Source organism: Glycine soja, unplaced genomic scaffold (assembly GCF_004193775.1).
Source record: "Glycine soja cultivar W05 unplaced genomic scaffold, ASM419377v2 tig00104489_1_pilon, whole genome shotgun sequence".
Taxonomy (NCBI): Eukaryota; Viridiplantae; Streptophyta; class Magnoliopsida; order Fabales; family Fabaceae; genus Glycine; species Glycine soja.
Window position 1 is genome coordinate 1 of NW_021144439.1, and position 16,771 is coordinate 16,771.

Genomic DNA, 16,771 nt, shown 5'->3' on the forward strand with positions numbered 1-16,771 from the left:
CTTTCTACCCCTCCAGCCTGATAAATGTTTCTGCCCTATTAAAAAAACAAATTGACCTCTATTCCATATGGAACAATAGGTTGATTTTCAACAATATCCCTAAGTCAATCAAACCAATACCTCCCACCAATTGATATCAGGACTGGTCACAATTTAGATCCCATTAAATTTTCCATCAATATACCACCAGTTTAACCCCATCACATGGAACCTTCACCCTTTACACTCAGGCTAGGCTAGTCCAAGCTCCTTTCTGGGCTAATATGGTCAATGAGAGTTGTATGCATCATTATCAATTCCTGAATACAGATGCAGAGCATTTCACCCCAAAACTGGTATAGTAGGATAGTAGATAGTGGAATAACCACTATTATGAATTTATACATATAAATTAAGTAATTTATATTACATTATATGCTTAATCATATTAAAATTTACACAAATAGTTTCTTTTAATTTTTTTTTGTCAGCAAACATAGATATGATATATTAATAATGAGTACCAGTGGTACTGAAGTTACAAATTTTAGGGGCCAGCTGGTTCCTATGATTATTAGTAGGAACAAAGCCAGCACCATAGCACCCTGCTACCTAACCCATGCTACAAAAGTCCAGCCCCCACACTCCCAAGCTAAGTACAGAAACCTAGTGTTACATTGGAAGAACATTGATTAAAGTGAAGTGTAAAATCTGGAACATTGGAGTTGAGCCATGACCAAAGTAAAAGCAGAGCATCATCCAAATGCTAGCTGTAATTTGTAGATGCCAAGATATGATGTTGTGATATCAGATTCAATAAAGGAAAGCAAAATCTAAGTACATGTCAAATGAAACAGGGCAAGGGCATAGAGATTCCATCCAAATGCTAGGACAATAATTTCTACAATACAAATCAGATCATATTGGAACATTTCCATTTCAAAATTTACACTAATTGTTTTTTTGGAGCCATTTCTTAATTATATATTCCTGTCTTGCAATGATGATTTCAGCTTTATATAGCTAGAAAGAATATGATGTAGTGAAGACCTTCTTCCATCATTTGAGATTTATATATGACTGTTGGAACTCTGTCTTCACTGCTTTCTTTAGTAAATGCCTTGCAATTTAATTCTGTATCATATCAAGTTGATTGCCACAAATTATTTTCTACATATTACACAAATGTTTGTCATAGAAGCGGTTGATTGACCAAAGTGTTATTATTTTTCAGGCTGAATCAGGCACCAAAGAATCACCAAAGAACTCCTTTCATTATTTGCAGGTGTGTTTATTGTTTCTAGTAATAGTTTAAAATATGTTTTTGAAATTCCACAAATCACAAACATGTATGATGCCTGAAAGCATGTATTCGTTTAATGCCTTCATATTCATGCCGTGTAATTGTTCTTTTGAGCTGTCTAGTATGATGTTTATTATGTACATAGCTGCCAATATCATACAATTACGAGAGTACCATAGGTACTATAGGAACAAGTATAAATTAACCCCAATTGTGGTTGAATTTGAGGATTGTATTGTGGACCAGCTACACCCCATAACTTAATTACATGTATGCTCGCACCTCTTGGAAGAGGTGTCAACATTTTACCCTTCCTTTGTTGTTTTTTTTGCAAGGCAAAAGCAAATATATTATGTATAAAATTCAGTACTAGGTGTACTGAAATATTCTACAATAAATCTCTTCATCTCCGCCTTTTTATGTCCTTACCCGACCCACCCCCAGAACATGTATTGCAAAGGTGTTCAAATTTCTCGAGTCCCGTTGCATGCACACCATGTCATTGACCGCTGGAAGATGGCTAATGGAGTTGTCGTTCATGAGAGAACCTGGTGTTGACCTCCACATGCAACTGCTACATATGGATGGTGTAGTCCCTGGTGTAGTCCTTCTCTGCACATTTTAACAAAGACCAAGTGTGGAACAAGGTATCATCGATAACCTTTTCAGGATCAAACGGGTGGTTCTTGAAAATCATAGCATTTCTATGATGCCAGACGAAGAAGGATAGAGCTAACCACACAAATTTCCATCTGTTGTTTATACTAGCTTTGTTGTTCCATTGAGTGAATTGCAAAAAGTGGTTCTTTGGGTCTGTGGAAAAAGGACCCACTCTATTAACCCATCTCAAAGGCTCCCACCAAAGTCTCCTTGTCATTGTAGAGTTGCAAATAACATGTATGTGACCAGAATGAATCTCATCTACAAAGTCAGCTGCCATTTGTATTTCATAGTCAAAAAAGTCCCTTCTCCAAGATAACTTCCATTCCCATCTGCCGTCCACAAATTCTCCCATAGAATTAATTAGAAAATTCTGCTGTTTACTTATTACATATAATTGGGGATACTTTCGTTGGATATTACAGTTGTCCTGCAGCCATAAATCGTTCCGCAAACTAATATTGGACCCCGTACCCACCCTCCACTTTAAATTATCATTAAAGCAGTTATTGTGTTGCTGCTGAAAGATACTCTTTAAATCCTGCCACCATTAGGAAGTGAAATTTCTTCTACCACCAGAAATCAACTACTTTGGCATAGATTATTTTTCCCAAATTCAGCTGATTTGATTTTATAAATGTTTAAAAAATGATGTTGAATTTCAATTGCACCACTTTCGTCATTAAATTTCGATGTTGTCGTTTGTGCAGTTTTTCTTCATTTTTTCTTATAAGCATTGGTAATAGAGGCCAACAAACTGAAAAATGCCGAATCCCTTGAAACAGCCATGCACCAATTTTCTTGTTAGCATTGCTGGTCCAACTAACTGCAATTGCTAATGTGTTTTCCACTGCAGCGTTTTGTACAAAAGGTGCAGTTCTGGTGTGTTTTCTACTGCAATTGGTGCTCTATGCTTGTGATGCATGTCAAGTAACCCCTAAGCCACTAACGTTTGACATAGAAGGTGTAACATGGATCGAAGTTGGATGAACGCATCACGTATAACTGAAGAGTACGAGAATGGTGTTGAAGAGTTTTTGCTGTTTGCTCAAAGTAAAGCGCAACCTATGTGGGGAAAATTTTTTTGTCCATGTGTGAAGTGTGGAAATGGGAGGCGCCAAACAATTGATGACATAAGAACTCATCTTATTTGTGAGGGAATAATTCGTAGCTACACAAAGTGGATATGGCATGGGGAATCCCTCGATACAGCTGACATGTCACAGGCTGACGATGTTACTACAGACAGCGGAAATCCTATAGAAGAAATGATTCGTGATCTTGGGCAAGAGGGGTTTGAAGAGGCACATGCAGCGTTGTATGACAACATAGAAGTTGATTCAAAAATGCCTTTGTATTCCGGCTGCATATCTTTCACAAAATTGTCAGGTGTGTTAGCTCTGGTTAACTTGAAGGCTCGATTTGGGTGGAGTGACAAGAGTTTTAGTGAGTTGCTGATGTTGTTGACAAACATGCTTCCTGCTGATAACATCTTGCCAAAGAATCACTACCAAGCAAAGAAGATTTTATGTCCAGTTGGGATGCAGTACGAAAAAATTCATGCATGTTGTAATGACTGCATTTTGTACAGAGATGATTTTGCTGAACTAGATTACTGTCCTGTGTGTGGGGTTTCTCGGTACAGACCGACCAACGGAGATTCTACTGTACTAGTCTCAGACGCCGACCGCCGTCCAGCAAAGGTGTGTTGGTATCTCCCAATAATACCAAGGTTTAAACGGTTGTTTGCTAATGGGGAAGATGCAAAGAACCTTATATGGCATGCAAATACTAGAAAATCAGATGGATTGATGCGACATCCTGCAGATAGCCCGCAATGGAAGGCAATTGATCGTCTGTATCCTGAATTTGGGGCCGAGCCTAGAAATTTAAGGCTTGGTCTTGCAACGGACGGAATGAACCCATTTGGAACCTTAACTACTAACCATAGCTCGTGGCCCGTTTTGCTGTTCATTTATAATCTCCCTCCGTGGTTGTGCATGAAGCGAAAGTATGTTATGCTGAGTATGATGATAGCTGGTCCAAGACAACCAGGTAATGATATTGACGTATATCTAAGACCGTTAATTGACGATTTGCGGAAATTGTGGGATGAAGGGGTTGATGTATGGGACGCAAATTTGCAGCATGCTTTCAAGTTGCGTGCAATGGTTTTTTGTACCATCAATGACTTTCCAGCCTACGGAAATTTAAGTGGATATAGTGTCAAAGGACATCACGCATGTCCTATATGTGAGCAGAATACTAGTTTCCGCCAACTTAAACATGGAAAGAAGACTGTGTATACTAGGCATCGAAGATTTCTCAAACAGTATCATCCGTATCGACGCTTGAAGAAGGCATTCGATGGAAGTCAAGAACATGAAACCGCGCCAAATCCATTAACTGGTGATGAAGTATATCAGCGGGTCAAGGATGTCGTAAATATGTTCGGCAAGTCCCAAAAAAAACCATCATCCACTTCAAACATGTGGAAAAAGAAGTCTATTTTCTTTGATCTTCCGTACTGGTCCGATCATCATGTTAGGCATTGTATAGACGTCATGCATGTCGAGAAAAATGTTTGTGATTCTTTAATTGGGACCCTCCTAAACATTAAAGGCAAGACAAAGGATGGTTTCAAGTGTCGTCAAGACTTGGTTGACATGGGTATACGTCAAGTGTTGCATCCTATCTCAAAAGGTAACAGGACATATCTGCCCCCAGCCTGTTACACAATGTCAACAGCTGAAAAGAGAAGTTTTTGTGAATGCTTGCGTAATATCAAAGTCCCACAAGGCTACTCTTCAAACATCAAGAGTCTTGTGTCTGTGAATGAGCTTAAGTTGGTTGGCTTGAAATCACATGATTGTCATGTGTTAATGCAACAACTTTTGCCTGTTGCAATCCGCGGAACATTGCCTGAGAAGGTCCGTGTTGCAATCAGTCGCTTGTGTTTCATTTTTAATGCTATATGTGCCAAGGTCATTGACCCTAAACAGTTGGATGCTTTGGAAGATGAGGTTGTCGTTGTCCTTTGTCAAATGGAGATGTTTTTCCCTCCTTCATTTTTTGACATTATGGTACACTTAGTTGTTCATCTGGTAAGGGAAATAAGGTGTTGTGGTCCTACGTATTTTAGATGGATGTATCCAGTTGAGCGGTACATGAAGGTCTTAAAGGGTTATACGAAGAATCGACATCGACCAGAGGCCTCAATAGTGGAAAGATACGTTGCTGAAGAATGCATTGAGTTTGCCTCACAGTACATTGACTCATTGAAACCTGTCGGTGTTCCTGCATCCCGGCATGACCAGCCAATAGCCGGCAAGGGTACTCGTGGATACAATGTTGTGACAATGACTAGACATGACGTGTCACAAGCACATTTGTATATATTAAACAACACAACAGAGGTGTTTCCGTACATAGAGGCTCACAAAAAACATGTTAGAGATAGTCACCCCAAAATGAACATGATGAGGGTATTGCAAGAGCACAACAAAACTTTCATAAATTGGTTTAGACAAACAATACTTGCTGATAAAAGTGTTTCCAGACGACTCACATTGTTAGCCATTGGCCCAAATTTGAATGTCCCTACATGGAAGGGGTATGACATTAACAATTATTCATTCTACACAAAGTCCCAAGATGATAAAAGTTCGGTACAAAACAGTGGGGTCTGTGTTGATGCTGATTCGGAGCACTTTTCCAGTACATCGGATAACAACCCCATTCGAGCATCCATGTCTTACTTTGGTGTCATTCAAGAAATTTGGGAGGTTGATTATACATCATTTAGAGTGCCTGTTTTTAAGTGTCAGTGGGTGAACGGGACAACAGGTGTGTTTCAAGATCCATTGGGATTTACTTTGGTAGACCTTAGTAAGGTGGCATATATAGACGAACCTTTCATTATGGCAGCACAAGCCAGACAAGTTTTCTATGTACAAGATCCATGTAATTCAAGTTTGTCTGTGGCTCTGCAAGGAAGACCAAGTGGAATGAATTACCATAATGATGAGTCAACCCTTGACATTGGTCAAATGTCTAGTTTTTCAAAACAATTGCCTTCAATGAATGAAGTTGATGAAGTGGATGATGGACATGCAAATCGTGTAGATCATGATGAAGGTCTATGGGAAAACATCCCTACAGGCTGAGTGCGAAAGTAATGCTTTGTTTAATGTGTAAATATAATGATTATGTTAGTATTACGCCTTTGCTTTTGTTAATGTCTAAATGTAATCGTTAATATTAATTGTGTATTTTATTTACAGGATCATGGCCACAGATCCGACGTCTCCTCCGCAGTCCGATGGTCAATCAGAGGCGACTTCCAAGAGGAGTAGAACAACGACACGGCTGAGAACATTGACATTAAGAACCGTGGATCAGCCCAGACCGGCTGTTTATGTGGATCCCGCTACCGGGAGAGCATCCGGACCGATGCGTGAAAAGTTCCACAGCTACCTAGGCGTAGTGGCGCGAGAAAAGGTTCCCATTATCCACAATAATTGGAAAGACGTACCTGAAACGCTAAAGGAGATTGTGTGGAATGACATTCTAGTAAGTCCTTCATACCAATTACAATATTTGAATTAAGAATCAATTTTTCTGTTAAAAACATAATTGACTATAACAAATAGTTGTCCTTTATAATCTCTACATGTGTTTCATGCCCTTTATTTTAAATGACTTGTCCTTTATTTGAATAGTTAATCACTATCCTAGACTCCTATATTTGTAAAGAACAGCACAAGGGCAGTTTTTATTTTAAACATGAATATTAGTTAGTTAGATGAGGTTGAGAACAAATATTGTCAGATCAAAGTTAGAGACCAGAACAAATCATGTGTATAATAAGTTCACAAATTTAAATTGATAACTTAAACAAATGAAAATTGGCATGGGTTTTGTGTTAGGGAGCAGGGGTAGTATTTTTGAGGATATTGTAGGCTGACTTTGTGGAATAGGCTCCACTAGGATCAACCTTCCAAATAAGGGAGTCCATACTGGTTGGGCAAATCTGGACAGCATCAATCTCAGCATCAATTTCTCCTCCATTGCATCCTCCATTCCCATTTATTATCAACAAGAATTCCCATTAGGCTGATAGAAGAATCCTGCTGGTAGCTCACTTGATACAAAGTAGGGTATTTTTCTTGAAGAGTTAAATCATCCTCTCTCCATTTATCCTTCCAGAACCTGATTTTTGCCCCATTACCCAACTTCCAACACAAATTATAAAACAGCCTATTAGTGTGCTGCTGCTGGAAAATAGATTTTAAGTCCTTCCACCACTTAGAGAAAGCTGTGGAGTTTCTCCCATGAATCAGAGCATTCCAGCCACCATACTTGGACATTACAATTCTGGGCCAAAAGTGATTCTGATTAGTCGCCAATTCCCAGCCCCATTTGCCCAGCAAGGCCTCATTACAATTCTTGGACATTTGAATCTGTTAAAATTTTATAAAACTGTAAATTATTTATAAAAAAAAAACATCAAACAAACAAAACCCTGATTTTTTTCTTTATCGGTCTGAAAGAGCGGCGTGTGTTTGGTATGTCCTAGGGCCCAAGAATTTTTAGTTAAAATGAGTGTAACCCAGAACTTCCATCAATTTCACTAGACAGGCAAATCAGACAGTAGGTTGGCCCAATAATTTAAACTCCAAGTTCAAACCCAATGGCTCTTCATCTTAATGTCCCCACGTGGCTAAAACTTGTCAATTTAGGGGTAACAATCCTCCAGCAACACAGGATCTATATTTTGTAGCTACAACAAGCTCTTTTATATGAACCTTATAGATGTGTGTAGGGGAGAATTTCTTGCTACATGTTTAACATCAAATACTAGTTCTCCTAGTTTTATCCAGTTGTTTCTGGACCAATATGATCTTAACTGCTACTAACAAATACCTATTGACTTCCGATTGCAGTCGTTTTCTTTGATAGTTACTACTCATGCTATTATGCTTTAGGATATTGTAACAAATAGAAAAACTAATTTGTCCCAGGTCTATCAGAATTTATTTTATTTCTTAAGCATACGTCTCTGTTTAACAGCTATATATGCTCCAGCGAGAAAATATTTCAATCATCAACTTTCCTTTTCTTGTTTTTCGCAAATGAGTTAATTATATTTTACTAAAATATTGTTTTTATTCACCTGGACTTTCAATTTATAAATTTTATTTTAAACTACTGAGTCTACTCTAGATATTCAACAACTAGGTACAATTAATATTTTAATAAGAATTTGAAAGATGAAACGAAGGGATAGAATAAGAGTTGGAGATAACTAATTCTGACCATGGATAGAGTGTGGATACAGGAAAGATAAAATATATATATTAAAGAGTACCAGAGGTACTAGATAAGGTACAAATTAGAGATCAGATTAGATTCCAGGTAGACCTAATTCTGACCATGGATAGAGTGTGGATACAGGAATGGTTATAATACACATATCAAGGTATTCTTAAAAATCCTGCACTAAGATTGGTAGACCAGTGATTATGGTACTATCATGCAAGTACCCTTTGCACTATTAAAATCTTACTTTCAAACCTCTTAGCCTCTTATGTTTCAAAAATTAACTTTGTTTCTGCTCCCACATAATTTAATTTTAAGCTTGGCAAAAGTTCCTTGTATCTTGAATTCATTAGTCTGCTTCAAGTAAATTATGCCAATCTGCTTCAGTAATTTAAGGATATGTTTTTGTTATCTGAGTCAAGGAAGCTAAAGTTTGCAAAACAAAAGTTTACTTCAGATCTTCTCTGGCTTCAAATGGTATAAGAGAACTTAGAGAACAAACATGAAATTAATCAAATAACAATTATTGAAAGGGCCTTCCTAAAATATTTCCCAAACAAGACTTCTTTGGCCTCTTCGAAGACATTATTTGGGTCAGCAAAGAAACAAATCCTTGTTTTATTATTTCTACTTTCTATACAATATTTCAAAGGTCATTGATATTGTTTGAGAACACAAACTTCAAATTTTCAGGTGTCTCTACCTGCAATAGAAACATACAACATATTCATGTATACAACTCTAGTGTCTTATCTAAGCTCGAGTCCACACCACATCATGGAGTTGCTTGCTGATTGATTTAACAGTTACTTGGTCATCCTCACCATATAGAATCCAGAAAGATTAGTCAAACCTAACTTCTGGTATATGAAATTTAGTATTGAACAGAATGTTAGAAACTAAAATCTTCATAGGGTGCAGAAGTTTATCAGTCTTATTTATAGTTTTCAGCCCTGTATTTACTGTTCCAATAGAACTTAAATCTTGCAGTTGCTGGGGTGGGGTAGGACAATTTTTAGCATGCTAAAAATTCATGTCTACCAGTTTGTGGTGGGGACATCACAAAATCGTCTGCAGAATCCTTGGAAGCAGCATCTTTGTACGAGCAGGCAGCAATTATTTCCTTGTTTATTGTGCCATGCACAATGTCAACAACTTTAACATAAAAGAGATGAAGAGGTAAGTTACAATTGCAAGTCTTAAGTTATTTCCTTGTTTAAATCACACCAAGCTTAATATTGTTAGGCTTCTTCCTTGTGTCAACTTGTCAAAAGGTGCCCTCTTACGAACAAAGAGGATAGGCTTACAGGCATAAGTGTCCCTCACCTGAGAAGTGCTTCACAGGCAAATGCTCTTCCAGTCATTGGAGTCAATCTTGTAGAAAGCATAATACTCCTCCTTTGTGATCTCCTAAGGCTCTGTCATCCAAATGGCCTTATGCTTGTTCACCAACGAGCATTCATGTGACACTTCCTTGCTGAGGAAAAAAAAATGTGACACTTCCTTAATCTTCTTTAAATTACTTTCTTCCTTCTCGTTCTCTTCGTCAACATCCTCCACCTAAGTACATTAAAAAATTAGATATTGAAGTCAAATTGTAATTCAAAAAATACCAAAAAAAATAAATAAACGTTTTGAAGTACTTCTTTAGATGGTATTCCTTATGGTTCAAGTAGCAATAACGATGACAATTGTATGCATGTTTTGTTTGATATTGATTTCATTTTTTGCATAAAACAAAGAGGGGAACGAACAACAATTTGAAAGTTGTACATTCAGGAACTAAAGAATTCAAAATAGCTAGTAATAAGAGGGATTTGTTTTTGGGATTTTCTGAGCACCAATAGCGGGTACGCTAGAAGCTTGCACTTGAGGAGGGAAGGATGTTTGCAGATAATGAACAACTTTCTTAACTACTTGTCCTTCAGACTTTCCTGGTTCTTCTTGTTAATATGTACATCACAATAGTATAAGCTATGGCGTAAAAACATGGTCTATATTGACTTCTAAGATTGTTAGGGGTCAAAAAGACCATGTCCATAAGCCATAGCCTTATACTATTTATATTTACATATTACCAAAAGAAACAGTCAAATCTGAACGGCAAATAGTTAAGAAAGTTGTTCATTAGCTGCCAATATGCTTCCCTCCTCAAGTGCAAGCTTCTAGCGTACCCGCTATTGGTGCTCAGAAAATCCCAAAAACAAATCCCTCTTATTACTAGCTATTTTGAATTCTTTAGTTCCTGAATGTACAACCTTCAAATTGTTGCTCGTTCCCGTATTTGTTTTTTGCAAAAAAGAAAATTAATCTGAAACAATTCAGGCTGAATTGTTATCGTTATTATTACTCGAACCATAAGGAATAACAGCTAAACAAGTAATTTAAAATGTAACTTTTAAATTATGTGGTATTTTTTTAATTACAATTTTACTTCAATATCTAATTTTGTTAATCTACTTAGGTCGTTTTTTAAATATAAATATGAATTTAAAGGTGATCTACTGATAATATAAAGTACTTGCTAATCACAAATTATGATACGTATCATTTTAAATTTTAACTTAATTTTATAAATATTAATAAATTTATAATAACACAATTTTTAACATGTGCTGCAGTGATTCCTTTGACTTCACTATAATCTCCCTGACATAATTAAGAATTAGAATTAGACCTGGGCTGCAGTGATTCATTTGACTTCACTATAATCTCCCTTCTCAAGCCTTTGATTGTCTATGTTAACTTCTTTGCCTCTGATACTGTATAACTCTTCAACATGCCATTGCAACAATTATTTTACCAGGCACATACATTTTTAATTACAATTCCTTTAATTTGTATAAGGATACAAAAATAAAACACGTGTAGCTGAATGGAAAATAAAAAATGAAGGAAGCATGAGACTGTCAAAATATTATGTTTATACATAATATGTTTATATATGATAGCATGAGACTGTCAAAATAAGTAAAGGAAGCATGTACTTTAATGTATTATTTTTTTAAATCATTAGGCCTTAGTCTTAGCTTGTTTTCATTTGGCTTTATGGCTACTGCATAAGGAATGAGCCACAGTCATATGAGTTCTTTGTCTGATTTGACAGTAGAGGATATGAACATATATATGGGTGCTTTATTGTGATATTATTCAATATATCAGTTTTTTTAATGTTCTGCCACTGCTATATCTAGTAGTATCTATTTTCATATCTAGGATGCCTTGAGGGTGTATTCTGATTTGGGGTTCAGCCGCAACTTGATGGACTTCATGGTTACCACTAAGGAGCCTGAATTTCTTAGAGATGTTGATGGGACGGAACATAGTTCTAATTCAGCTGAACAAGTATCTGGTAGCTCCAGCAGGTTTGGGAGTGGAAGATATTCCACATTTTAGGTCAGAGTGAGACTACTTCGAAACAGGATGGGGTTTCTGCTTCGAATTCAAAGAATTTTAATTCTGTTGCTACTAAGCTTATCTGGTTTGAAGTTAATTGCTGAGACATTTGATTGGAGTCATGATGCCTAGGCTTGTGAACTTTCCTTGCTTGCAAAATGTGTAGATTTGTTGTTAGTGCATTATTTGTGGATTTCAGATTCATTTTTAGGAAGTTTTTGGATTGAAGGGCACATTGCTTCTTGGTTGAATAACCTGTTTGTACATAGCTGAAATCAAATTTTCAATACTAGCACTACTGGTCCTTTTTTTTGCAATTCTATTACCAGCTTTTGGTTTTTTTATGTGTCAATTTCTTGGCTTATTTTACCTAAGATTTTGAATTAATTTAAGACATGTTTCTTCGGAGATAATTAGGCACCAAACGTAAATACCTCTTACAGCATACATTCAGACCTTTTTTGTCGCCTTGTGAGAGATAAATACCTCTTCATATTTTATTAAATTTGTAATAAAAGGTAGGTATTCTTCTATTTTAAACACTTTGACTATATTTTGTTTCTTCTTCTATCACATCATATAGTTTATTATATTTATATTTTTTAACCATGTATCTCAATATTTAATTAGATGTTAGGTGTTAAATAGGTGGTATGATGTCCACAAATTAATTATAATGCATAGTTGGTAATTTGTGATAACAACATCAGCATAAAGGTAATTTGTGATTGAACCATGAAATTCTAGCACCCAAATTTTGGAAAACAGCAAATACTATCTGCATAGTTGGAAGATGAATTCACTAATCACCTGCACCGACTTTTCTTTTGTTTTATTAGTGAATAATCTGCGTATGCCATAAGTTTTGATTATTACTCTGTTGTTTTAACTACTGTACAGAAAACATGAGAAATCAATGTTTTAGTAATGATTTCAAATTACTTAAGAATTATCAATAACATCATTGATAAAAACTCAAATTGTGCGAAGGCTGAAGCATGTTCTTAACAAACCATGAAAAGAAGTTTTTCTAGGAATTCATACTTTAAGGCAATAACTGTTATTAGTGAGTGTCACAATATTTTTTTTCATTTATTATTTGTTCAATTTGGATATTAAATTTGATGGTTGTGACTGCATGGTAAACTTACATTATATGCTGATTGGATGCTTTTGCTTTACTTGGGGTATTATGGCAGAACATTGTCATTAAATTGTTGATTGCTAGTATTGTATAATGATATACATTTGGCTGCCTTTTTCCACAAATTTTGACACCTGGTTATGTAGGCAAAGTTTGATATCGCAGAAGCTACGAAGGTGAAGACGAAGGTTATGTCAACAGTAGCGACGAGATGGCGGCAATTTAAGTCCACATTGACTAGCAAATTTGTGTTTGCTAAGACTGAAGGTCAACAAACACAGGATGTTGTGACAAAATATGGACTAGATCCTGAAGCGTGGAAACAATTTGAAGAAACCCGCCTGACACCTAACTGGGAGGTTAGTTGAATCTGTTTATGGTAACTTCAAATGAATATTTTTTGCCAATTTGATTATTTTAATTTCAAAAAAATCTCCACAATTATGTATGTCACATTACAGGGTATTAGGAAACGAGCACAATCAATTCAAAAACACAACGACTGCCCTCACGTACTTTCACGTGGGGGATATGATTTGCTTGAGAAGAAATTGTTAGACCAGAAACGAAAAAGGATACAAGAGGAAGCATTGTTGAGTGAAAATCCAGCAAGTGTTGATGAACCCCCATCCCCAATAAAAAGGCATGTTAAGTGGAAGGTTGCTCGGACCAGGGCTGTTGGCAATATGACATCTGACTCTGCACAGGAAATTGCAGATAAAATAGTAAGTTCACCAATATGTTGCAATGTTCATATGTTTAAGTATTTTGTAATGAAAATGACTGCACGTTGTGTATTTTTCTGTCACTTGTTTTGTGTAGGACTCCTTAGAAGAGCAGGTAACGCAGGGTTCGTTTGTACCCCATGGTCGGCAAGACATACTGAACACTGCCATTGGACGACCTGACCATGGGGGTCGCGTTCGGGCAGCAGGCTCAGGTGTCACTATTACTCAGTACTACGGAAGGGCATCAAGGACATGCAGCAGCTCGTCCACGTCCATCAGCCAACAACAACTAGATGAAGTTGTTGCAAGGCTTAGGGAAGACATGACTGGCCAGATTAGGGAAGAATTGAGGAGTCAAATTAAGGAAGAATTGAGGACTCAGCTAGAAGAGGAAAATAAAAGGACCTTGGAAATAATGACCAATGCATTGAAAGAGGCTATTAAAAAAGAGTTGTCAAATAAAGGATCCCAAGAGGCACTCCAAATTCAGCCGGACATACAACAACTAGGTGCGCGTGTCAGCACACAGGGAAGTAATGCTGTTACCAATGCGCAGGCTTCACAAGAACAGGATGCTGATGCCATACCATTGATGGGACTGTTTGTGCAGCGTAACGATGGTACACAAAGGTTTGTAGAAATATTACCTTACTTACAATTGAATCGGAGTTTTGATTTTTCTTGCAGCTGTAATTGTTGGGTTTGGTTTGTGTTTTGTTCATGGTTTAGTTTTTGTTTTATATGCACTAAAAAAAGCTTTGTTTATGATTCATTTAAGGTTGGTGGCCATGGGGAAAATAATGGAGGGGGATTCAATCATACACACAGTGGCATATGCAGATGATGTTGTCAGGGTAAGTGTAGAAACAGTTATTGATCCTGAGGCTGAGGTCCCCTATGCCACCTCAGAAATACAATATGTGAAGCAGGCCGTCAATACATTTGTAGCTTGGCCCACACACCTTGTGAAAGCTGTATTAGATGAGGTAACATGTTTCATTTGACATACGTAAAGTAAAACATTCATAGATTACAGTACAAATACTCACCCACTTTCATTAACCATGTAGCATCCACAACGTATTCCACACAACGAGGATGCACATGTGCCGAAGCCGGCTAATGTGAACGCAGATGATCCGTTGCGTGAATTGATGAAGTACAGTTTCGATCTTTACGACAAGCCACTTCAAATCACCTTTGATGGGAGATTTCTTGGAATTGAAGATGCATCTACATCGATATTCATCACATATTCAGATGTTATTGAAATAATAGCAGGAGACAAAAGTCTGAACATATCTGTCATACAATTATGGTTAATGTAAGTGAATTCCTTCATATAACTCATTCCTCATTCATTCAATATCATGATCCACTACAATACTTTCAAATCATGTGAATAGGTATATTCATGAGTGGAGTCAGATATTCAGTCAAGGTTTCATGTATGCATTCCTTGAGCCACAGTCGTTGGTTTGTTCAAAGGATAGACGCAGCGAATGCGAACAATATCTTGAAAGATGGCTTAAGGAATCTGACCGAGAGGTGTACATTGGACCTTACTTCCATCAGTAAGTGCTATTTAACAAACATACTTCAAATGATGTTTGGGTGTATACGTATCTAATGTGAATGACATGCAGGGAACATTGGCAACTCATAATTTTGTGTCCTAGGCAACATGTTGTTGTTTGGTTCTGTTCTTTGCGTAGGAAACCTGATATGCATATCAAAGCTACAATTAATAGGTTATCTCATACCATATAACTTTTTGCAAGCCTTCTTTAATGGTCATTATTGATTGACATTTTGTTGTATATGCGTTGATGTGGTTTTTTAAAAGCAGTGTAATGACAAAATTGAAGAAGACCTTGTCTCCTGAAACTAAGGCAGTTGCACCAAAGTGGATTGAAGTAAAGGTAAGTCAGCTATGTACCATGTGTTAGTGTTGTCTAGTTAAGTCATGAACTTATGTAATGTATACGATGTTCAAATGTTTTCCATATGTAGAGTCACGTTCAAACCGGCTGTTATGAATGTGGATATTACATAATGCATTGGATCTGGAACATCATAGCCAGCGACATAAAGAGTGATTGGTCCATGGTATGCATAAACTTCAGTACAATTGGAACTGAATTTTTATATTTGCAGTACTAACTTACAATTATGAATACTTGCAGTGGTTTGCTAATGACACACCGTTGGACATCGGCATCATCACCACAATTCGAAAGAAATGGGCAACATTTTTTTTAAAGACAGCAATAAGTCAAAACGGCTAATGATGGCGTTGGAGTATTTTTTTCCCTGTATTTGAGACAATTGTTATGTTATTTGACACAGCGGCTATTTTATTTTCGGTCATGCTACTAATATTCTATTCTTAGTATTATCTTCTCAATTTCATATAATTGTAGTAATATATTGTCTTTACCCCCTTCTACTGCATTGCATCTGCATTTGATTACCACAGCAACAATTTAGTGCAGCTATAGTACCACCAAGCTTGCCACTGCAGCAGTTAAGTGAACAAATGAAGTGTCCACAGTCATTGGATGGTTGCTTGGTAGAGGTACATGCTAATAACTAATAAGATTTCCTGTGCAGGGTATCATTGTTTTTGCATGACTGATGGCTACCTTGGGGCTGGAGATTTTGGTTGAATCTGCCTCAAGTGTTATTTTGAAGGTAATTGAGATAATCTTTTGTTGTTGTTTGTTTATTATATACCTAAATTTGGGTTGAAGACTAGTCATGAATACATGTGGATTATCTACCATAATAAGTGATTTTATCATTTGAGCAGATGATATTATCATTTGACCTTGCTTTTGCTTTGATTCCGCTCCTAAAGTTCAGTAGCAGCAAAGTGACTAGCAGCACAAGCATTGAAGAGGTGTGTTTCCTCCTTGTTTGTGGATTCATGAACTATAACTTAATACATGAAACTGAAAAATGTTCTAGTTATAAAATTTGATTAGCTAGGCTTACATGAATTGTTGAATTGATAAGCTAGGCATACATTATATCAACTGTTAGTGTCATTTTTTCAGTCTAATAATATTTTGGTTGATATTATCATTATTATGATTAAGAGATTGCAGGGATTCCAAGGGAAGGGACCAGGGGATGAAAAATATGATTAAAGAGAGTTCTTGAGGAGTTTGTCACATGCTCAGGTAATTAGTGCTAAAGCAGTTGGGTGAAATTCTCATATTTTGAATGCTGCATGCA

The 16,771-nt window shown here is 36.7% G+C and overlaps 2 protein-coding genes across 2 annotated transcripts; both read left to right on the plus strand.

Annotated features, from left to right (window-relative positions):
* The first annotated feature begins 2,913 nt into the window (after positions 1 to 2,913).
* On the plus strand, positions 2,914 to 6,108 carry LOC114404536. The gene has a single exon (XM_028367437.1). It carries the CDS (start codon positions 2,914 to 2,916, stop codon positions 6,106 to 6,108), a length of 3,195 nt encoding a protein of 1,064 aa, XP_028223238.1.
* A 74-nt stretch (positions 6,109 to 6,182) lies between these two features.
* On the plus strand, positions 6,183 to 16,452 carry LOC114404535. The gene is made up of 12 exons (XM_028367436.1): positions 6,183 to 6,514; positions 12,950 to 13,162; positions 13,265 to 13,528; positions 13,626 to 14,161; positions 14,310 to 14,517; positions 14,602 to 14,855; positions 14,938 to 15,105; positions 15,178 to 15,282; positions 15,381 to 15,453; positions 15,545 to 15,640; positions 15,718 to 16,225; positions 16,344 to 16,452. The coding sequence occupies exons 1-11, from the start codon at positions 6,230 to 6,232 to the stop codon at positions 15,817 to 15,819; spliced, it is 2,304 nt and encodes a 767-aa protein (XP_028223237.1). The 5' UTR covers positions 6,183 to 6,229; the 3' UTR covers positions 15,820 to 16,225; positions 16,344 to 16,452.
* The last annotated feature ends 319 nt before the right edge of the window (positions 16,453 to 16,771 follow it).